The sequence below is a fragment of the Hylobates moloch genome, unplaced genomic scaffold (assembly GCF_009828535.3).
Source record: "Hylobates moloch isolate HMO894 unplaced genomic scaffold, HMol_V3 SCAFFOLD_21, whole genome shotgun sequence".
NCBI lineage: Eukaryota > Metazoa > Chordata > Mammalia > Primates > Hylobatidae > Hylobates > Hylobates moloch.
Window position 1 is genome coordinate 26037806 of NW_026652296.1, and position 23518 is coordinate 26061323.

Sequence of the window (23518 nt, forward strand, 5' to 3'; positions counted from 1 at the left end):
AAGACTATCAGCTTTTCTTGATTTCTCAACAGCAGCATTGGAGGCCAGGAAACATTGGAATAATTTTTTCAAAGTGCTGAGGATATAATTGACAGCCTAGAATTTTAAACATAGCTATACTATCAAGAGTAGTATGAAATAAAGAGCTTTTCAAAGAGACTAAGAGAATTTACCATTAACAGACCCTTGCTAATTGAACTGCTCAAGGATGTACTTCAGGAAGAAGAAAATTGAACCTAAGATGGAAGAAATAAGATCTAAGAAGGAATGGTGAGCTAAATAATTGATAAGCATGGGGTAAATCTAAATAAGCATTGACTTATTTAGTAATAATGATGATCATATATGTCTTTAAACTTTAAGTCAGGTATGTCTGTTGACATTTTAAAGATACCAGTAAAATAATATGAATGGAATGTATAACTTCTAAACTAGTAGTGGAGGATTAAAGAGGAAGACCATGATGAAAAAAATTAATTCAGGAAAATAGGAAAACAGCATAGAAAAAAAGGGTAAATAGAAATCATAAAATGACAAAATAAATCAAAATATACTAGTAATTAACAATAAAGGTAAATGGATTATGAACACTGATGAAATGATTAATCAGGATAGTATTCTCAGGTTTACCTATGTGCTGTTACAGGAAACACATAAAATATAAGGACTCAGAAGATTCAAAGTTAGAAAGATAGAAAGATTAACAAGGTGATTATTAACCAAGAAAAGTATAATAATATTTTTATCAGATAAAACAGACAATAAAATAAAAAGCATCACTGAAGGTAAATAGGGCCACTATATAATGTAAAAGGAAAAATTCACCAGGAAGTTGCTAAACTCTTATGTACTTAACAATCTAGCCTCAAGACATTTAAGAATTGCATGTAAACAGCAAACCTTAGGGGAGATTTAACACACCTCTGTGAGCGATGGCCAAGTTTGTAAAAAATTAGTAAGGATAAAGGAAAGCTTGAATAACAAAATGCTTTTTATATAATGGACATATATAGAAACCATGCAGTCAGCCGGGCACAGTAGCTCACGCCTGTAATCCCAGCACTTTGGGAGGCCGAGGCAGGCAGATCACAAGGTCAGGAGTTCGAGACCAGCCTGGTCAACATAGTGAAACCCCGTCTCTACTAAAAATACAAAAATTAGCCAGGCATGGTGTCGTGTGCCTGTAGTCCCAGCTACTCAGGAGGCTGAGGCAGGAGAATCACTTGAACCTGGGAGGCAGAAGTTGTGGTGAGCCAAGATCGTGCCACTGTACTCCAGCCTAGGCAACAGAGTGAGACTCCATCTTGGAGAAAAAAAAAAAAAAAAAACATGCAGTCATAATTCAAGAATTCTTAATATTTCCAAGCATAAATGGAAAATTTATAAAAACTGACCAGGGATTATTCCAAGAGCAAGTTTCAGTAAATACCAAATATTAATATCACATAGATTCTGTTCTCTGACCACAGTGCTGTTAGGTCAAGTCAGTGGCAAAAAAAAAAAGCATAACCAAAATATCTCATATTTTTGGAAATGTAAAAATGCATTAAAAATACTTAGTGATTTAAAAAAGCAATCCTGATGGAAATTAGACAATATTTAGAATGGAATTATGAGAATAATATATACTGAAATTTGTGAGATGTAGCCAATACAACACTTCAAAGAAATTTTAAGCCTTCAGAAATTTATATTAATGAAGAAAGAACACCAGCTGAAAATTAACAAGCTAAGTATCTGACTTAAGAATTGAGCAGAGCAGTAAGTTATGAGGGAAATAATACAGATAAGAATAGAGATAAGTAAACTATGAATCAAAAAAGCAACAGAACAGCAAAACCAAAAGATTCTCCTGCTTCAGCCTCCTGAGTAGCTGGGATTACAGGCGCCCACCACCACACCCAGCTAATTTTTGTATTTTTAGTAGAGACGGGGGTTTCACCATGTTGGCCAGGCTGATCCCGAACCCCTGATCTCAAGTGATCCACCTGCCTCAGCCTCCCAAAGTGCTGGGATTACAGGTGTGAGCCACCGTGCCTGGCCTAAAAGATGTTTCTTTGAAAGGACAGCTAAAACTGATGAATGTGGTAAGACCACCAAAGAAAAAAAGGGCACAAACAATGTAAAGAATGAAAAAAATACAAATTTTAAAAGGTGAATTATAGTATTTGAGTTATGTATCATTTTTTAAAAAGAATAGAAAAAATATATTCCACAATTAACTATGCTGATAAATTTTAGTGTTGGCAAAATTATAATTTAATAAAAATTGACAATAAGACATTGAAAACTTGAAAAGTCTATAGCCATTTAAGAAATTGAAATAAAAATCTGTTTCCCTGTTAATAATTAATATGATCTATAGGCCCAGATGGTTTTACAGGAAAGTTTTATCAAACATTTAAAGAACAGATACACACATTCTTCCAGAGCATAGAAAAAGAAGAAAGATGCTTTCCAACTCATTTTGAGGTTATTTTCACCTCGATGCCAAAAATCAAAATGTCACAAAATCTGCCCTTCAAGCTAAATGTCATTTTCTTTTTAGAATTTTTCATTGTTCTCTTATTCGTACCTCAACATTCCTAAAAGTATGCTTTGGCCTACTTAGTCCTGCAAGATGCTCCATGACAGAGAATTCTGTAGCCAAGGAAAGGAAAAGAGAATAAGTATAGGCGGTTGTCACTTTTTTTTTTCTTGAAGACAGACTCTTGCCCTGTTGCCTAGGCTGGAGAGCAGTGGCATGATCATAGCTCACTGCAGCCTCAAACTCCTGGGCTCAAGTGATCCTCCTGCCTCAGCTTCCTAAATAGCTAGGAATCCAGGCGCTTGCCACCACACTGGCTGATTTTTTTATTTTTTGTAGAGATTCGGTCTTGCTATGTTGCACAGGCTGGTCTCAAACTCCTGGCCTCAAGCAGTCCTCCCACCTTGGCCTCCAAAAGCTCTGGGATTACAGGCATGAGCTACCATGCCTGGCCTGTTCTCACTTAGGAGCATAGATGATAAATTCAGAAAAGTTTAGCAGTATCAGAAATTTTCAGATATGGAGAAAGAGGAGTTCTCAAACTGCTAGTTTGAGTATAAATTGGTATAACCACTTTTGAGAGCAGTTTACCAATATCTAGTAAAATTAAAGATGCTTAGACTTTAAAACCTAGCAATTCTAAGTATATAGTCTAAAGACTCTCATATATCCACAAGAATTCAGGACAAATACACAACATTGCAAACTTAAAAGAATAAAGGAAAAATAAAACCTTAGTATTCATCAGCAGAAGGGTTGATATATGGTTCTGTACAATGGAGCCTTTATAACAGTCAAGAGAGATGAATCTCAAAAAATAACATTAAGTGAAAAAGGAAGCTGACAAAGAATGCATATAGTAAGGTGCCATTTATACAAAGATTAAAAGCATACAAAAAATGCTGTTTATCTACAGAAAAAGTGCAGTTTACCTACAGATACAGAAAAGGTCAATAAACATGAACAGAACTGTTAACTGCAATTGCAATAAGAGGGAGGAAGTGGAATGGAAGGAGTAGGGGGCTTCTGCTTTATCTACATATATATCTGAAGGACATAAGAGCAAATTTTTTCAGTTTATAAAAGATAGATGGTGGGTGTAGAAACTTCCAGGCCGGTGCAGTAGCTCACGCCTGTAGTCCCAGCACTTTGGGAGGGCTGGGCTGGAGGATCACTTGAGCCCAGGAATTCGAGACCAGCCTAGGCAACATAGCGACCCCATCTCCATAAAATATAGAACGATGAGCTGGGCACAGTGATGTGTGCCTGTGGTCCCAGTGGCATGTGCGCATGGTCCCAGCTACTTGGGAGGCTGACTTGGAAGGATCACTTGGGCCTGGGAAGTCGAGATGGCAGTGAGCTGTGATTGTGCCACTTGGCAGACTAGGCAACAGAGCAAGACCCTGTCAAAAAAAACAACGAAATTTTCTATATCTTTTCATATTCTTGAAATAACTCGTTAAAAAACAAAAATTGTGCCAATTCCAGTACTCTATTCTAGGGATCTTTTTTCTAGGAATAATAAGGATGAACAACCCTGCCACTGTTATGATACCCCCGGGTGGAAATGTGTCATCTTCCATGATGGCACCAGGCCCCAATCCAGAGCTGCAGCCCAGGACTCCTCGCCCTGCTTCTCAGTCAGGTAATGACTCCCAATTTTTGAGGATGAAGAGTCTGAAACTTTCTGCACAGATCATTACAAAATTCAGTTATCTCTGATGCTGAATTTCTCATTTCCAAACTCACAATGTCACCTTCTTTACAAAATCTGACCTGATTTCTTCAAGCTAAGTGGCATTATTTTCTTTTCAGAATTTCTAATTGTTTTCTTATCAATTATACCCCAACATTTCTAAAAGTGTGCCTTGGCCTGCGTAGTCCTGCAAGATGCTCATTACATAGAATTCGGTAGTCAAGTAAATTTGGTAAATGCATCATTCTTTACCCTCCGTCCTGGAGATTCAAAAGTAACATATTAGAGGCACTGAAAGTCCTGCAGTGAAGAAACCCATCTAAGTTTGTTAGGTTCAGTGTTTCCCAAACCTAATTGTTTTGTTTTCTTATAACGCTAATTAACATAGTTCTCCAGAATATGATTTGGTAAATACTGGTCTCCATGTTTTACATTTCGCTCTTAATATCCACTACTGACCAAGCTCTTTTTAAGGCAGAATTCATCATCTTGGTATGTTGCTTCATAGAAGGTATTCACAAGCATTTATTTTATCGAATAGTACCAGCAGATTTTACTCTGTATATCCAGAATTACAAAGACCACTGCTCTAGGATCTAGATTGCAGTAGGTTAATTATTGCTTTGTTGACTATCTTTAAACAGATGCAATGGATCCACTCCTCTCTGGGCTCCATATACAGCAGCAAAGTCATCCCTCAGGATCTTTAGCTCCCCCACACCACCCAATGCAGCCTGTCTCTGTGAACAGACAAATGAACCCAGCTAATTTTCCCCAGCTGCAGCAGCAGCAGCAGCAGCAACAACAACAGCAGCAGCAGCAGCAGCAACAGCAGCAGCAGCAGCAGCAACAACAGTTGCAGGCAAGACCCCCACAGCAACATCAGCAGCAACAGCCACAGGGAATTCGACCCCAGTTTACTGCCCCAACTCAGGTGCCTGTTCCTCCAGGCTGGAACCAGCTGCCTTCTGGAGCCCTTCAACCTCCTCCAGCCCAGGGTTCTCTGGGCACAATGACTGCAAACCAAGGGTGGAAGAAGGCTCCCTTGCCCGGCCCAATGCAACAGCAACTCCAGGCAAGACCATCCTTAGCCACGGTACAGACGCCTTCCCACCCTCCCCCTCCATATCCCTTTGGCAGCCAGCAAGCCTCACAAGCCCACACAAACTTTCCTCAGATGAGCAACCCAGGCCAGTTCACAGCTCCTCAGATGAAGAGTTTGCAGGGAGGGCCCTCTAGGGTCCCAACTCCCCTGCAGCAGCCCCACCTCACCAACAAGTCTCCTGCCTCCTCACCCTCCTCCTTCCAGCAGGGATCCCCTGCATCCTCCCCAACGGTTAACCAAACTCAGCAGCAGATGGGACCAAGGCCACCTCAAAATAACCCACTTCCCCAGGGATTTCAGCAGCCTGTCAGCTCTCCGGGTCGGAATCCTATGGTTCAACAGGGAAATGTGCCACCTAACTTCATGGTGATGCAGCAGCAACCACCAAACCAGGGGCCACAGAGTTTATATCCAGGCCTAGGAGGTGAGGAACACTGTAGCTATTTGTGTTGGTAAATTTGCTGGAGCTAGATCTTAGTAGAACTTCAGTTTTTAGAGTTAATGGAGGGAGTGAAATAAGGATGTAATTATTCGGTTTTGTGGATATGGTGGTGACATTTGATATAACTTAAAGTTAACTTGATACATTATGCAGCATCTTACTGGTTAAATTTAAGCTAGCTCTCTGGAGTAAAATTCAGGTAAAATTCAATGTAGAGATGTTCATTTTGTTTTTCAAATTATTTTTGCTTGATCTTGTACTAGTAAATTAAAATGTCCAGAAGAAAAATGCATTTTGTTAACAATTTAAACTTCTCAGTCGCTGAAAAATTAAGATTATGCAATAGAGCAAAAATAAAAAGAACAGGGTCTCATTGAAGAAAAGGCCCTTTTAGTTATCAGTTTTTATAATCCTAGTTAATAAAATAGTAAGCATGGTTCTTGTTAAGTTTGGTTAAAGTATTAAAGGGGAATAAGTTCAGAAATCATTGACTTTTATAGTTTTATAATGCCAATGCCTGCTCCTTAGAGAGGGAATTCCACCAGTTATACCTAAAGGAGATTTATTTATTTATTTTGTAAGGTGCCTCTTGTATGAAGAAAAAGCAATGGAGCTTAATGTGTGAGAGGTAAAACGATTACAGTAAAACTTATCCATCTCCATGTTTATTATTTATTCTTATTAATCATTGATCTAGTGCACATGAATGTGCTTGGAGCTTTTCAGTAAGGTATAGAGTATCAGTAATACTGTCATCTGATAAACATACTCCCCACCAAAAGACACCCATTGCCTACCCAGAAAAAACCCCTTGCATCTTTAGTGCAACATTAGCAAAGGCATGTTCCCATGGTTTCTGATGAAGTTAAGTTGCTCATCAGCCTTTCACTCTCTTGTAATTAATTTTGCTGACATGCAGGCTGTAATATTTGAATCGTAAGAAGTTCTTAGAAAATGCAAGAATGTTTCAGCTCCAAATTTCACTGTTCTGGGTATCTAGCCCTGGATCAGTGGAAGCTGGGTAGTCCCTCCTGCAAATGTGATTACTGATTTAATTACAGTGGGAGCATGCAAATGGGACTTGTCACTGTTAAAGAAAGGACAAATGCATATTTGTCTACAAAGAGTTTTTCAGGACATTGAAAATTTGGCTCTTAAAAAAATAAATGGCCAGGCGCAGTGGCTCACGCCTGTAATCCCAGCACTTTGGGAGGCCAAGGCAGGCGGATCACCTGAGGTCAGGAGTTCGAGACCAGCCTGGCCAACATGGTGAAACCCTGTCTCTACTAAAAATACAAAAATTAGCTGGGTGTGGTGGTGCACACCTGTAATCCCAGCTACTTGGGAGGCTGAGGCAGGGAGGATTGCTTGAACCTGGGAGGAGGAGGTTGCAGTGAGCCGAGATTGCGCCACCACACTCCAGCCTGGGCAACAGAGCGAGACTCCGTCTCAAAAAATAAAAATAAAAGTAAATAAATAAATGAATGAATATAATAAATTTTTAAGTGAGTTTAGGTCTTGATGCTTTCATAGAGCAGATTGATATGCTCACCTAGGTGATCTGGCCACATCAAGGCCTGTGTTGCAAATGATAAGTGGGTTCTGAGATTCTCCTTATTACAAGTTTTCTAAAATTAGCCCTTCCAAAAAGGAACTGATACTTGAGAAAGATTCCATTAGAGTATGGTTTTTGGTACCTAAGCTGTCAGAATCACAGCAAACCATATGAGGGGAAAGCATAATGATTTAATACAGCATCACTTTGAAGCTCCCATGAACTGTTTCTAATCTCCTGTCTCTTCCAAAGAGACAAGCGCAATAATGGGGGAAATTTCTGCAAAGGAGATTGTCATCAGTTTCCCTCAAAGGAAAAATAATCAATCTATCCTTAATATCAAGACCCATCTCTTTGTTTTATACTATTTCACATCAATTTGTTTGAAATGAGAGAATTTAGCATATTCCTTTGGTGCCTGTGTTAAAATATCTAAAGTTTTGGGGTCCATTGTTAATTACAGAGAAAAGTGAGCCCTCAAACCTTGCTGTGGCGTGGCCTCAGATCACATTTAGGGAGCAGATTGCCATCTTTTCCTTGGCATGTTCTAAGTGTAAATTTTTTAGTATTTATTTTTCATTTTGACAATGCCTCATGTAAGAGATTGTGTTGATTTTTTTAACCATCTTTCCCAACCTTATTATTAAAGATCCTACCAGTGTGACAGAGAGAGCTAAGCCAGTGGAGACTTCATGCAGCTCATCCTTCCTTATTCATTCCATATCTAAGCAAGAGTATAAATTTGCTAGGTAACTGCCTTACTCATTGTTTTCTATTAAGGAATGCCTAAACGCCTCCCACCTGGCTTCTCAGCAGGACAGGCCAATCCGAACTTTATGCAAGGTCAGGTGCCTTCGACCACAGCAACCACCCCTGGGAATTCAGGAGCCCCTCAGCTGCAAGCAAATCAAAATGTCCAGCATGCAGGTTTGTTTTCTGTGATTTGTACAGCCAGCATTTATTGAGCATTGTGTGGTAGACTTGATAGACAATAGGAGTATACAGATAAGTAGTAAGTCTTGGTCTCTCCTCTTAGTTTCAAGCCCATAATTATTCTTTCAGGGCAGTAACTTTTGTCAATATATCAAAAGTAGGTAAAATGTCACAGGAACTCAGAAACATCTAAGAGGAGATGGAACTTGAGTTAGAGCAGGAATCAGCAGTATTTTTTTTCTCTGAAGGGGCAGATAGTAAATATTCTTGGCTTTTCAGGTTATATAGTCTCTTGTTGGAGCTACTCAACTTTGTTATGATAGCACAGAAAGTAGCCATAGACAATACATAAACAAACAAGCATGGTAGCATTCCAAACACTTGTTTATTTACAAACCATCAGAGGGCCGTAGTTTGCTGACCCCTGAGTTAGAGCTTGCTCAGGTAGTAAAAGGCAAAAAGGCATTTCTGGCAAATGAAAACCACAGACACAAAGGCATGGAGGCGTGTTTGGACAACTGCAACTTTTTAAATCTCTACGTGGTACATGTTAAGCTTTGTTTACACTGAGTGTCTGAATTCTGGTTTACAGTGTGATATTTTTCAAACTTCATCAATTCAGGTTTAATACCAACAGTATACTGCAAAAAGAAGAAATTTTGGAGAGGAAATAAGATACAGGGGAATGGCTAAAAAGTATTTGCAAAGCAGTAATGTATAAGCTCAAACTTCATGTTTCTGGTTGCTTAAGGACCACAAGACTAATCCTCTTACCTTTTCTCATTGAAGCAATTCGGACTGAGATAGTGCAACTAGTTTCTGAATTCCCATCTCCCCTGGAGTTAATTTAGTAATGTGACTCCAACTTTAATTGTAAATCACTAAGGAATGAGACAAAAATCTGACTTTTACAAAAAAAAAGTTCACACTATTTCTGGCAGAGTAACAGAAGGGTAGTGCAAACTGCTTGAATTTCTCTATCTGCTAATGCAAAACGGCATTCCTGAGTTACATGAATTCATGTTTTTTTTTTTATTTTGTTTTGTTTTGTTTTTTTGAGACGGAGTCTCGCTCCATCGCCCAGGCTGGAGTGCAGTGGCTTTATATTGGCTCACTGCAGCCTCCACCTCCCAGGTTCAAGCAATTCTCTGCCTCAGCCTCCTGAGTAGCTGTATTACAGGTGCCCGCCACCACGCCTGGCTAATTTTTGTATTTTTGGTAGAGACGGGATTTCACCATGTTGGCCAGGCTGGTCTTTGAACTCCTGACCTCGTGATCCACCTGCCTCGGCCTCCCAAAATGCTGAGATTACAGGCATGAGCCACCGTACCCGGCAAATTCATGTTTTTTTATAGAAAGTTTTAAAACAGGCCGGGCACGGTGGCTCATGCCTGTAATCCCAGCACTTTGAGAGGCCGAGGCATGCGGATCACTTGAGATCATGAGTTTGAGACCATCTTGACCAACGTGGTGAAACCCTGTCTCTACTAAAAATACAAAAAAATTAGCCGGGTGTGGTGGCGGACACTTGTAATCCCAGCTACTTAAGAGGCTGAGGCAGGAGGATCACTTGAACCTGGGAGGCAGAGGTTGCAGTGAGCTGAGATCACGCCATTGCATTCCAGCCTGGACAACAGAGAGAGACTTCATCTCAAAAAAAAAAAAAAAAAAAAAGTAAGTTTTAAAACAATAACAAAGTCATTTCTCATTCTTGCACCCTATCACAGCTATTTTGTGTTTTTATATGGTACCTTCCACATGTACATGTTGTTTGTTTTCTTTTTTTTTTTTTTTTAAGATGGAGTTTTGCTCTTGTGCCCAAGCTGGAGTGCAGTGGCGCAGTCTCTGCTCACTGCAGCCTCTGCCTCCCAGGTTCAAGCATATTTCTGTTTCAGCTTCCCAAGTAGGTGGGATTACATGCCCTGCTATTTTTTTAATTTTTAGTAGAGATGGGATGTCACCATGTTGGCCAGCTGGTCTTGAACTCCTGACCTCAGGTGATCCACCCACCTTGGCCTTCTAAAGTGCTGGGATTACAGGCCTGAGCCACTGTGCCCGGCCCACATGTACATGTTTTGATTTCCCCATTTATCCTATCTCAAGTAGCTCCACTCTTATCTCTTGCTTTCTCTTCTCTCACCCTACTTTCTCTTGTTAGCTTTTACTGCTTCCTGAAAAAATACTTGTCTGTTTGTTAATTATGTCTCTTGCCAGTTAGACTGTAGGCTCCAAGGATGCAGGGATTTGGTCTGTCTTGTTTATTGATGTTACCTCAGCACCAAAGTGCCTTCTTTGTATCAGGTACTTAATGAATAATTGTCAGTTGAATGAATATACACAGTATATTTAGTGTATACAAGCATATACAGTGGTCGTGGAGTTCCACTTTGAGTTTATAAGGCTGGTTTAGAAAATCTTCCTTGGAGTTCAGGAAAAGTCTGGATAGTGTGAACAAGGTAGTTTACCCCCTGTCTTCAGAGTTGGAGCATGGACTGGCTTCATAACTTCATTATAGGGGACTTTCTAGTCCCCATTTAAAAGTGAAAAATAAGGCCAAGTGCGGTGGCTCATGCCTGTAATCCCAGCACTTTGGGAGGCCAAGGCGGGTGGATCACCTGAGGTCAGGAGTTCGAGACTAGCCTGCCCAACATGCTGAAACCCTGTCTCTACTAAAAATACAAAAATTAGCCGGATGTGCTGTTGTGCGCCTGTAGTTTCAGCTACTGGGGAGGCTGAGGCATGAAAATCACTTGAACCCAGGAGGTGGAGGTTGCAGTGAGCCGAAGTTGCACCAGAGCCAGATTCTGTCTCAAAAACAAAACAACAAAAAAAGTGAAAAATAAAAGGGATGAAATTAACTACAAAGTTATTCAATTAAACGGGGAGATAATGCAAGTAGCTATAGGAAAATCCCAAAGACCCAGTAAATAAATAAGCACTACAGCAAGGCGGGTAGCAACTTTTGTCTAAGTTAGAAATAGCTGAGAAGACTAAAACATGTGCCACATGATTCACCAGGGACTGTGCAGGAGAGGGTCACTGAGGTTTTGTTATTCCTCTATTTGCAGCTTCCAGATGGGTCATCTAGTCAGTTGGCTCCCACCAGAGGCTCAGCTTCCAGATCAAGATTAACTGCTTTTTACCACATCAGGGCAGAGGAGACCTGTCCTTGGTGTTCTTTTCTTTGAAATGCAGCATCCACATATCACACACATAGCTTGTGAGAGTCATTATTATTACAGTTTTCCAAGAAGCATTTTTAAATGTCTTCTCATCATTGTTGAGGTTTTCCTAAGAGGACACTTCACATTCTTTGTTTCTCTCACTCATTTATAGCAGAGTTCTTTCACTAGCCCATAGTGCTTTTTAAATTTAATTGAATTTAATTTTTTGAGACGGGGTTTCACTCTGTCACCAGGCTGGAGTGCAATGGCATGATCTTGGCTCACTTCAACCTCCACCTCCCAGGCTCAAGCAATCTGCCTGCCTCAGCCTCCCAAAGTGCTGGGATTACAGGCATGAACCACCCGAGCCCGGCCACTACAAGTCATTTTAAAACAATGAGATGCTGCCCTTCTCATTATTTAATCTGAAAGAAAGTAAACTTTCTTGATCTTTGAAATGTTAAATCTTTAAGATACCATATGGGAATATAGAAACTGTCTTCTCCTTCTCTATTATATGGTCATTGGGAATGTAAGCAGTTATCCCACAGCCACATCTTCATAGTTTAGAAAACTCACAGGAAGTATGTCAACAGCATATTTATGTTGGTCAGTGGATATATGGGTGATGGATGTCTTTCTGAGTAATGTAACTTGAGTAGCTTAATACCAATAAGATAAAAATATTGATTTCTGAAACTATGACTTTTTTTTTTTTTTTTTAAGGTGGTCAAGGAGCTGGTCCTCCTCAAAACCAGATGCAGGTGTCCCACGGGCCACCAAATATGATGCAGCCCAGCCTCATGGGAATTCATGGCAACATGAACAATCAGCAGGCTGGTAGTTCTGGGGTTCCTCAAGTGAACCTCAGCAACATGCAAGGCCAGCCCCAGCAGGGCCCACCATCTCAGCTGATGGGCATGCACCAGCAAATCGTGCCCTCCCAGGGCCAGATGGTCCAGCAACAAGGAACCTTGAACCCTCAGAACCCTATGATCCTTTCAAGGGCCCAGCTTATGCCACAGGGCCAGATGATGGTGAACCCTCCGAGCCAAAATCTTGGGCCCTCGCCCCAAAGGATGACCCCACCCAAGCAGATGCTTTCCCAGCAGGGCCCACAAATGATGGCGCCACATAACCAGATGATGGGGCCTCAGGGGCAGGTTTTGCTCCAACAGAACCCAATGATAGAGCAGATCATGACCAATCAAATGCCGGGGAATAAGCAGCAGTTTAACACTCAGAACCAGTCCAATGTCATGCCGGGACCAGCTCAGATAATGAGGGGACCAACTCCGAACATGCAAGGAAATATGGTGCAGTTTACAGGACAGATGTCAGGACAGATGCTGCCCCAGCAAGGGCCTGTGAACAACAGTCCATCTCAGGTTATGGGCATTCAGGGGCAGGTCCTGCGGCCACCAGGGCCCAGCCCACACATGGCCCAGCAGCATGGTGATCCTGCTACTACAGCAAATAATGATGTCAGTTTATCTCAGATGATGCCTGATGTTAGCATGCAACAAACCAACATGGTCCCCCCTCATGTGCAGGCCATGCAGGGAAACAGTGCCTCGGGAAACCACTTCTCAGGCCATGGGATGTCTTTCAATGCACCTTTCAGTGGAGCTCCCAATGGAAATCAGATGTCCTGTGGTCAAAATCCAGGCTTCCCAGTCAATAAGGATGTCACGCTAACAAGCCCATTGTTGGTCAACTTATTGCAGAGTGACATATCTGCAGGCCATTTTGGGGTAAACAATAAGCAAAATAATACCAACACAAATAAACCGAAGAAGAAGAAACCCCCTCGGAAGAAGAAAAATAGTCAGCAAGATCTAAAGTAGGTTGTGATGGTTTTGCCTCAAATTTTATTCATTTGTTTTCTGTGTGGATAACTTTTTTGATGGAAAATTTTACATAATATAAAACTAGAATAGTATAATGAAATCCCCCTGCTTCAATAATTATCAACTCATAGTCTATCTTGCCTTCATCTCTACTGTCTTCCATTACCCTCTTGAGTATTTCAAAGCAAATTCACTTGGTAAATATTTCAGTGTGTGTCTCTAAAAGATAAGGACACTTTTTAATATGCCTGCACAATATTGTTAGCACACCTAGAAAACTAATACTTCCTTAGTACTCTCATTCAGTGTTCAAACTTCCCTGATTATCTCAAATTTTTTTCTTACAATTTGTTCAAATAAGGATCCAAACAAGATTCATATGTTGCAATTGGCTGGTATATCTCTTAATTTTACAGTGTCGGGGGGTTTTGGCAATCAGAGCCTGAAAAGTAACCAGTGCTACCATATGGCAACTCCACAAAGCACTGACTTCAGGCCTATGATGGCTATTGGGGAACCAGAGAGGCCAAATGTGTTTTGGAAATTAAAACTACTGCTGTCTCTCAAATAGAAATGGTTTTTTTGCACAGGTGCCTTTCCTTTAAAGGCTCTTTATCATCCCTAGAAGCTTAAAACCCCACGCTAAGATGATTGGACCTTTTAAATCAGTTACCCTTTCAGTAAACGTTCTCCAGGTGAGTTATTTGCAAGATCATAGCAGGAAAGGCAATTAACAATTTATATTTCATTTCCTGAAGCTAAGTATTAATTTATGTTTCTGGGTTTGATAAAATGTTTCCAGAAGGAATATTCACTGAGTATATTTTGTGCCTTTAATCATAAAAAAACATAATAAATGAGGAAATAATGGCTAATGAATGTAAAACAGGTTAATTGAAATAAATTGTTAGAATTATAGAAAAAGAATCAAGAAACTTTATTTCGACAAGCTTAAATGTTCAAAATTAAACCAACTGCCTTTATCCCAGCCTTCCCACAACATTCTTTGTACTGTATTATATCATGCTCACTTGCCTCTTCTTGAATATTATACTTTAAAAGCTAATCATGGTATATTATTAATAATAACCTACATTTTCCTGAATTCAAACTTAATTATCTAATTTTTCTGATAGCTCTTTCTCAGTTAAATTCTTTACTAGCATCAACCTATGGGAATAATTATTTAATAAATATTTTATTCTCTCGGTAGTCTGGGAGTAAAATTGCAAGGTTATTCAGTTGCCTCTAGTGTGCATTTTTTGCCATCTTCACCAGCCCTTAGGGAAATTGCTTACTTAGGTCTACAAATTGTGAAAGGGACCTTACATAGCATCAGGACTCCCAGGAAAGGGAGACAGTGGGTTTTCAGGAAAAGTACCTGCTTCCAGCTCTACTACTAGTTCACTGTGGAATCTTGGGCCTGTTTCATACATCTTTTTGGGCCTTTGTTTTCTCATTCATAACATGATGGGGCTGGACCAGATATCTGAGATTTCTTAGCTCTACAATTTTATGAAAGTAAAGGTTACCACTGAATCCTTGCCTGTAATTTAAAGTGAGAGAGAAGTCTTACAAGGAGCAAATTGTTATAGGGGTCTGGATGTGCTGAAGATCTGCTTCAGGCTTTAAATTTCCATGTGCTGGGGGGCTTTTAAAATCGATTTTGGTGGCTTATGAAACTGTACAGAGTATAATGAGACAAAACACTGCCTAAAAGTGGGTGAACAAAATCAGGGCAAAGGGAAACTAAAGATAGAAAAGTACAATTAGTACTGAGATTACAAACAAAATGAGGCCTGTGAGCAGTCTTGTTCTTTGAGAATGTGGGTGTTAGTAGCTACAATTTCTTCATTTTTTTCTTCCCCACTAAAAATTTTAAGCTACACCCAGGTAAAAGTGAAGGCATCTCAAAGCAAATAGAGATGTCTGCAAATTCTCATTCTGAAGCAAAATTTTTGTTGTGGTGGTCTCAATCTTTCTTTGTTCTCTGAATACCATCAGCCAACCTATACAACCTTTTGCAAGTTGTTATGAATTGAGCCCCCACTGTTATATCCACAAAAAAGAAACAATCAGACCCCCTAGTTGAATTTGATCGCTACATTGAAGATAGTGTGGTTTCACAGGAACATTACCTTATAACATTGATAGCCCTATGATCAGGTCTTAAAACAGCTAAGGAATGGGTGATTACGTGAAAATTATTGCATCAGGAATTTGTGGAAAGCATTCTGAGTAAATACAGTGCTGTTAGATTAAGTGGATTTTAACATTTAATGAAATTGCCAGATTATTTTTATGCCAATATTTAATATTTTATCTAGACTAGAGAGAGATGAATAATGGTAATGCAAACATTTTAGTTCTTCAGAAATAGGGGAAGGGTTAAGCTAGTTTTGTGTATTTTCTATACAACTTATTCTAAAATATGTTACTTTTGTTTTTTGTTTTTTTTTTTAGCACCCCAGATACTCGCCCAGCTGGTCTGGAAGAGGCTGATCAGCCACCGTTGCCTGGAGAACAAGGAATTAACTTGGATAACTCAGGCCCTAAACTGCCAGAATTTTCAAACCGGCCACCAGGTGATCAAATGTTAGCTAGATTATATACTTATTACATGTGCATGTGGCATTGCAAGGCTTCCATGTCTTCGAGGAAACAATAGTATTTTATCTGCTAACTAGTCTACTTCAGTGATTTAATGTGTCTGGTATTTGGAAGCTTTGCCTTGATATTAAGTAAAAATTTCAAATATAACTTTTGAAGGCACATACACACACGCATTCTATTCAAATTTGTCTTTGTTATTTTAAGTCCTCATAAAATCGGACTGAAATGTAGTTGGGCACGATGGCTCATCCACCTGTCATCCCAGCACTTTGGGAGGCCAAGGTGAGCAGATCACTTGAGCCCAAGTGTTCAAGACCAGCCTGGGCAACATGGTGAAACCTTGTCTCTACTAAAATTTTTTTAAAAATTAGCCAGGTATGGTGACACGCACCTATAGTCCCAGCTACTTAGGAGGCTGAGGTGGGAGCATCACCTGAGCCCAGGAAGTCGAAGTTGCAGTGAGCCGTGATCGTGCCACTGCACTCCAGCCTGGGACCCTGTCTCAAAAAAAAAAAAAAAAAAAAAAAACAACCCTGAAATGTGAAGTGCCTCTTTATCTCTTTATTCTTGTCAATGTCAAGGTTCTAGTTGGCATCAGAACAGGATAAGATTAAATGGAGAGATGATTTCACTCTAATCCTGCTTGCCTTCCTTTCCTGCAGTGTTTCTTCCTGGGGCTTTCTCAAAGCAGGGAACTACCAGGGTTTAAAACAAGATGATCTTTTTTATGGAAGTTTCATTAATGAGTCCTTAAAATATAAAGAAGATATAAAGAATAAAAGAGAGACCCATGTATCTACCACATAGGTTAATAATTTATAATAAATAGGACCAATATTGGAAGCCCCCTTTGTTGTATCCTCTCTGATTATAAAATAATACTATCCTTTAAATGTTGAAAAACTATGTCAAAGATGGAAAAGCTCCTAAAATTAATTCATTCAAACCTAGATATTATAGAACCAAGGCCAGCTGCCACAATATCTCTATACCTGGTTATCTTGGCCTGAGCAATGACTTGTAACTTTATTCCCCTACGACACGGTTGAAGATGCACAACCCTTCACACTTAGGCTACTCTCCCCCGTGTGTACAGAGGGTATGTTTTGTTTCTTCCTCACTAGTTATTTCAACTCCTTTTTGGCATGAAAATGAGAGTGACATTATTTTAGGAATAAACTTTAATCTACCGCTAATTTATGTATTTTAAAAGTGAATCCAAACAAAAAGCTAAATCCATCATGATATCAATACTTTGTGTTATTTATTACAAATTATTTGGGCATATCACACTTCCTTTCAGTGAGATGCAGCAGCATAGCTGAGACTGGGAGGTCATCAGTCTTTGGGGAGTATGTCCAGAAGGCATTGAGAGCAGGAACATGCCTTCTTGCCTCAGACACATCTGAACTCTTCTTATATGAATCCCAGGGGTCTTTGTATACATTTATTGCCTTCTTTCTGCAAACTGGGGGACTGCAGCCTGAATTTGGCCTATAATGGGTTTGAGTTGCTATGCAGTGTCTTAAACAAAAGTCTGAATTTAAATGCCTTTAAAGAGGGCATCTGCTCTGCAGTTTGGCACTGTTGACAGGACTCCTGCTGTCTTATACCAGTCCACTTCTATTCTCTACTACCTGCCTGGCCCCTAAAGGCATAGGAGTTTGCATTCCCTGAGTAATAAATTCGGTTTGTGATTGTGTTATGGGCACTGTGTGTGTCCTGGCTTTCCCTCTTCACCATTCTGTCACGTCAACCCCAATCTGTCTTATCATTAGTGCCTTTTGGACTGCTGCCTCCAGCTTCTGGACTTTGTAGCAGCCATGCCCTTAACTGTTACTTTTGAGAGGCTGCTGTATTGTCTATGCTGTCCTCTTTGGTATTTACTGTCTGGTGGGCTGATTTTAAAGATAAAAGTCATCCATGTCATAACCCTGACATCAACAGGCTTTTGCAGCAATTACAATTTTCTTAACGTGGGAACCCCAGACTGAATGTGAAAAATAGGAACCCACTGTATTTGACTATGTAGTCGAAAGGACAATTGAACCATAGAAATGCCATATGTTATTGGCTTTATAAAGGTCAAGAAGTTACTCGAGCCTAAAATAAAAAAGGATTTTAAAAAAAATCTTCAAAACTGGATTCTACACATTGTATTCGTTGATACCGTGGAAATCTTTGGCCAGAAGACATTAATTGAGTACTGAGTCTGACCCACAAAATTTGGTAGCTGCTCTATGAAACTGTTGAGTCAGCATTTCTTCTGACTGCCAGAGCCAATTGTTCTTATTCCTACACCTTCTTAAAACCTCCCTAATGTACTCTTCATGCAACAATGGAATAAATCTAGTTTGTGGAACTGGAATTGTATCCCATATATGCCCAGCTGTATGCCCACTTTTTCCCACAGAACCACCGTTATTCTTGGTTTGCGTATCTTTTTATCTTTTCTGATTGTAAGGTTTTGGTTCTAAAATGCCAAGTAAAATCTTCACAAAAAAGAGAATAATTTGAGATGTTGCCCTCTGCGTATCTAGAAGACATTGTCCTTCAGGGTTCTTTTCCCAAAATTATTTTTTATTGCTAAGGGCTGTGATTCTGCCTTACTTATTCTCCAACTGTGGATTCGTGTAAAATATTTCTCCAAATAGAGATTTGCATGTAAGAAAGTAAGTGCAAATTAATATCCGTAAAAACTTCAGTGCCCTAATTTTATTTTCAATGTGTATATCAGCTTCTGTTAGCTCCTACTGTTTATTAAACTGATTTACACCTGAGGGGCAAGTTTAATTCAGTTGGTTTCCTCCAAAAGATTAAGCCTGAAGGATGTGGCGTAGTGTATGGAGCCAATGAATTGGAATAATTTTAAATTCCTCTTTCTTAAGGAACTGAATCCTAGAATTTTATATTTTACTTCTGTTGAAAGAATAAAAAGGCTGTCTTCAACGCTGTTATTTTCAACAAAACCACATCTTAAAAAAATTATTCCTGTGCTAACAGAAGAAGTGAATCCTAAATGCTTTACTTCATTCACAAGTACATTGAAATATTGATTATGACTACATGAGACCTGAATCTTGGGTGGCCAGATACTTGCTGTTGATGGAGTTTTTCTCATTTCATCTGAATGTTTGACTGGTATAGACACAGCCATTTTCAGTGCATAGCACAGAAAATCAGGCTCTTAGTACAGTTATGGCTCATTCAGACCCTACACACCGAGGAGCTCCAGGTTTTTTGATGCTTTGCTTTTTGCTTCCTTAAGCACTGTGCCCCTTTTGCTTATATCAAGTAATGAGGGGCTGCCCCCTGCCCCAGGAGTGGGCATGCCTGAGCTGTTTGTGCATAGTCTGTGCCACCTAGATGAGTATTGCTTGGCTATACTCTAAAGGTAGCAACATTTTCTTGCTGAAAAATCTAACTTCCCTGATTTGGGGGGCTTGTTTTAGGTTATCCTTCTCAACCAGTTGAACAGAGGCCACTTCAGCAGATGCCTCCTCAACTCATGCAGCATGTGGCACCCCCACCACAGCCACCACAGCAGCAGCCACAGCCACAACTGCCTCAGCAGCAGCAGCCACCACCTCCCAGTCAGCCACAGTCTCAGCAGCAGCAGCAGCAGCAGCAACAAATGATGATGATGCTCATGATGCAGCAGGATCCCAAATCAGTTAGGCTTCCAGTCTCTCAAAGTGTCCATCCTCCAAGGGGCCCCCTGAACCCCGACTCCCAGAGAATGCCCATGCAACAGAGTGGCAGTGTGCCTGTCATGGTCAGTCTGCAAGGACCTGCCTCCATGCCACCATCACCTGATAAACAAAGAATGCCAATGCCTGTGAATACTCCTTTGGGAAGCAATTCAAGGAAAATGGTCTATCAGGAGAGCCCGCAGAATCCTTCCAGCTCGCCACTGGCGGAGATGGCCTCACTCCCTGAAGCAAGTGGCAGTGAAGCACCATCTGTCCCAGGAGGCCCAAACAACATGCCTTCACATGTAGTACTTCCCCAGAATCAGTTAATGATGACAGGGCCAAAACCTGGACCATCGCCCCTTTCAGCAACTCAAGGTGCAACTCCCCAGCAACCCCCTGTAAATTCCCTGCCCAGCTCTCACGGCCACCACTTTCCAAATGTGGCTGCGCCAACCCAGACATCTAGGCCCAAAACACCAAACAGAGCCAGCCCCAGACCCTATTATCCTCAGACACCCAACAACCGCCCTCCCAGCACAGAACCTTCAGAAATCAGTCTGTCACCAGAAAGACTCAATGCCTCCATAGCAGGACTCTTCCCTCCACAGATTAATATTCCTTTACCTCCTAGGCCAAGTTTAAACAGGGGCTTTGATCAACAAGGCCTAAATCCAACAACTTTGAAGGCCATCGGGCAAGCACCTTCAAATCTTACCATGAATCCTTCCAATTTTGCTACCCCACAAACTCACAAATTAGATTCTGTGGTAGTGAATTCCGGAAAGCAGTCTAATTCTGGAGCAACAAAACGGGCAAGTCCAAGCAACAGTCGCAGGTCTAGTCCTGGGTCCAGTAGGAAAACCACTCCAAGCCCTGGGAGGCAAAATTCAAAAGCCCCTAAACTTACTTTGGCCTCTCAGGCAAATGCAGCCCTGTTGCAGAATGTGGAATTGCCGAGAAATGTATTGGTCAGTCCCACTCCTCTGGCCAATGCCCCTGTACCTGGGAGCTTTCCTAACAATAGTGGGCTGAATCCTCAGAATCCTACTGTGTCTGTGGCTGCAGTTGGGGGTGTTGTTGAGGATAACAAGGAGAGCTTGAATGTGCCTCAGGACAGTGATTGCCAGAATTCCCAGAGTAGGAAGGAACAGGTAAACATTGAACTAAAAGCAGTCCCTGCCCAAGAAGTTAAAATGGTTGTCCCTGAAGATCAATCCAAAAAGGATGGGCAGCCTTCGGATCCTGACAAACTTCCCAGTGTTGAAGAGAACAAAAATTTGGTGTCTCCTGCTATGAGGGAAGCACCAACATCGTTAAGTCAACTTCTTGACAACTCTGGAGCTCCCAATGTGACGATTAAACCCCCTGGGCTTGCAGATCTGGAAGTAACACCTCCAGTAGTTTCTGGGGAGGACCACAAAAAAGCATCTGTCATTCCCACACTGCAGGATCCGTCTTCTTCTAAAGAACCCTCTAATTCCCTAAACTTACCTCACAGTAATGAGCCGTGTTCATCCCTTGTGCATCCCGAATTGAGTGAGGTCAGTTCTAATGTTGCACCAAGCATCCCTCCAGTAATGTCAAGACCTGTTAGCTCTTCCTCCATTTCCACTCCCTTGCCCCCAAATCAAATAACTGTATTTGTCACTTCCAATCCCATCACAACTTCAGCTAACACATCAGCAGCTTTGCCAACTCACTTGCAGTCTGCATTGATGTCAACAGTTGTCACAATGCCCAATGCAGGTAGCAAGGTTATGGTTTCTGAGGGACAGTCAGCTGCTCAGTCTAATGCCCGGCCTCAGTTCATTACACCTGTCTTTATCAATTCATCCTCAATAATTCAGGTTATGAAAGGATCACAGCCAAGCACAATTCCTGCAGCCCCACTGACAACCAACTCTGGCCTGATGCCTCCCTCTGTTGCAGTTGTTGGCCCTTTACACATACCTCAGAACATAAAATTTTCTTCTGCTCCTGTACCGCCTAATGCCCTCTCCAGTAGTCCTGCTCCAAACATCCAGACAGGTCGACCTTTGGTCCTTAGCTCACGAGCCACCCCTGTTCAGCTTCCTTCCCCTCCTTGTACATCTTCTCCAGTTGTCCCTTCTCATCCCCCTGTGCAGCAAGTGAAAGAATTGAATCCAGATGAGGCTAGCCCTCAAGTGAACACCTCAGCAGATCAGAACACTCTTCCCTCTTCACAGTCAACCACAATGGTTTCTCCCCTTTTGACCAATAGTCCAGGGTCCTCTGTCAACCGGCGAAGCCCAGTCTCGTCTAGTAAGGGCAAAGGAAAAGTGGACAAAATTGGCCAAATTTTGTTGACCAAGGCGTGTAAGAAAGTTACAGGCTCTCTTGAGAAAGGGGAAGAACAATATGGTGCAGATGGAGAGACTGAAGGCCAAGGGCTAGACACCACAGCTCCGGGGCTCACGGGAACAGAGCAGTTATCCACAGAGCTGGACAGTAAAACCCCAACGCCCCCAGCACCCGCTCTACTAAAAATGACCTCTAGCCCCGTGGGCCCGGGCACTGCCTCAGCAGGACCCAGCTTACCTGGCGGTGCTCTCCCCACCAGTGTACGCTCGATAGTAACCACTCTGGTACCCTCCGAGCTCATCTCCGCCGTACCGACCACAAAAAGCAATCATGGTGGCATAGCATCTGAGCCACTTGCGGGTGGCCTAGTGGAGGAGAAGGTGGGATCCCATCCAGAACTTCTACCCAGCATAGGTATGTACTTGGGGCTTCATCATCTCTTTGTGTCAGTTTTTTGATGACCTAATCCCACAAGAGAAAGCATGACTTCTTTTTTACTTGGAGGAAAGAGAATGGGCTAAATGGCAATAGCAGTAGTTTTATTTATTGAAAGTACGTTGGAAAATATGCTTTTAAATCCCATGTTAAGTTTGCATTCATTAAAGAGAGCTAAGGGCCGGGTGCGGTGGCTCACGCCTGTAATCCCAGCACTTTGGGAGGCCGAAGCGGGTGGATCACTTGAGGTCAGGAATTCGAGACCAGCCTGGCCAACATGGTGAAACTCCATCTCTACTAAAAATACAAAAATTAGCCAGGCATGATGGCACACACCTGTAATCCCAGCTACTCAGGAGGCTGAGGCAGGAGAATTGCTTGAACCTGGGAGCAGAGGTTGCAGTGAGCTGAGATCACACCACTGCACTCCAGCCTGGGCAACAGAGCGAGACTCTGTCTCAAAAAAAACAAAACAAAGAGAGCTAAGGCTCTCAAAACAAAGAGTTCCTGAAATAATGATACCTTTCATTTATATAAAAGTTTTTCAATTTATAAGGAAGCATTTTTACATATGTTGTCTTGCATCATCTTTATACCAACCATGTCAGATATTCTTAACCCCATTGTATGGGTGAGAAGATTGAAGCTCAAAGACATTCAGTGTTCAGGGTCTATACTGTGAACCTCCCATTTAACACTGTGCCTTAAGTGTGAACAGCAGCTTCTGCAGATTCTCTTTACCAGGGTGAAGATTTGCTCGTGTCTATTTCAGAACAGTGGGTCTTCATAGCCCCATTCTCATTGTACTCTATCTCAGGAACCATTCTTTTTTTGTCTGGGCTACTCTAGAGGAGAGCTGGAAGAAAACCGGGTTTCATGATAATGGACACAGTAGAAACAAAGTGGTCAAGAGCCAGTAGGCTTGGGTTGGTATTATAATACCAGCATTTACCAGCTGTATGGGCTTGGGCAAGTTACTTGACCACTCCAGACTTTGGTTTCCTCCTTTGTAATATGGAACAATAATAGTTGTAAGAATTCAAGAATTATAAGGTAGTACATATAACATTCTTAGCACAGAACCTAGCATATAACTATTATTCAATAAATGGTAAAAAATTGTTATTCCCAGTTTCTTTTTGATGTAATCTCTTTGTTGATTGGTGCATTCCATTTGTGTA

General features: G+C 41.2%; 1 protein-coding gene across 6 annotated transcripts in view; it reads left to right on the forward strand.

Annotated features, from left to right (window-relative positions):
* Window positions 1-23518, forward strand: part of NCOA6 (nuclear receptor coactivator 6) — a 114375-nt gene that overhangs the window by 66000 nt on the left and 24857 nt on the right. For 2 of the 6 annotated variants that reach the window (XM_032143249.2, XM_032143248.2), the window contains 6 exons: window positions 4044-4172; window positions 4868-5752; window positions 8106-8252; window positions 12149-13265; window positions 15736-15857; window positions 19338-22316. In XM_032143249.2, the coding sequence (XP_031999140.1) occupies window positions 4044-4172; window positions 4868-5752; window positions 8106-8252; window positions 12149-13265; window positions 15736-15857; window positions 19338-22316 (5379 nt within the window). Of the gene's footprint in view, window positions 1-182; window positions 271-4043; window positions 4173-4867; window positions 5753-8105; window positions 8253-12148; window positions 13266-15735; window positions 15858-19337; window positions 22317-23518 lie in introns of those variants that run through there. The other 4 variants (XM_032143253.2, XM_032143251.2, XM_032143252.2 and 1 more) reach the window with 4 other exon arrangements.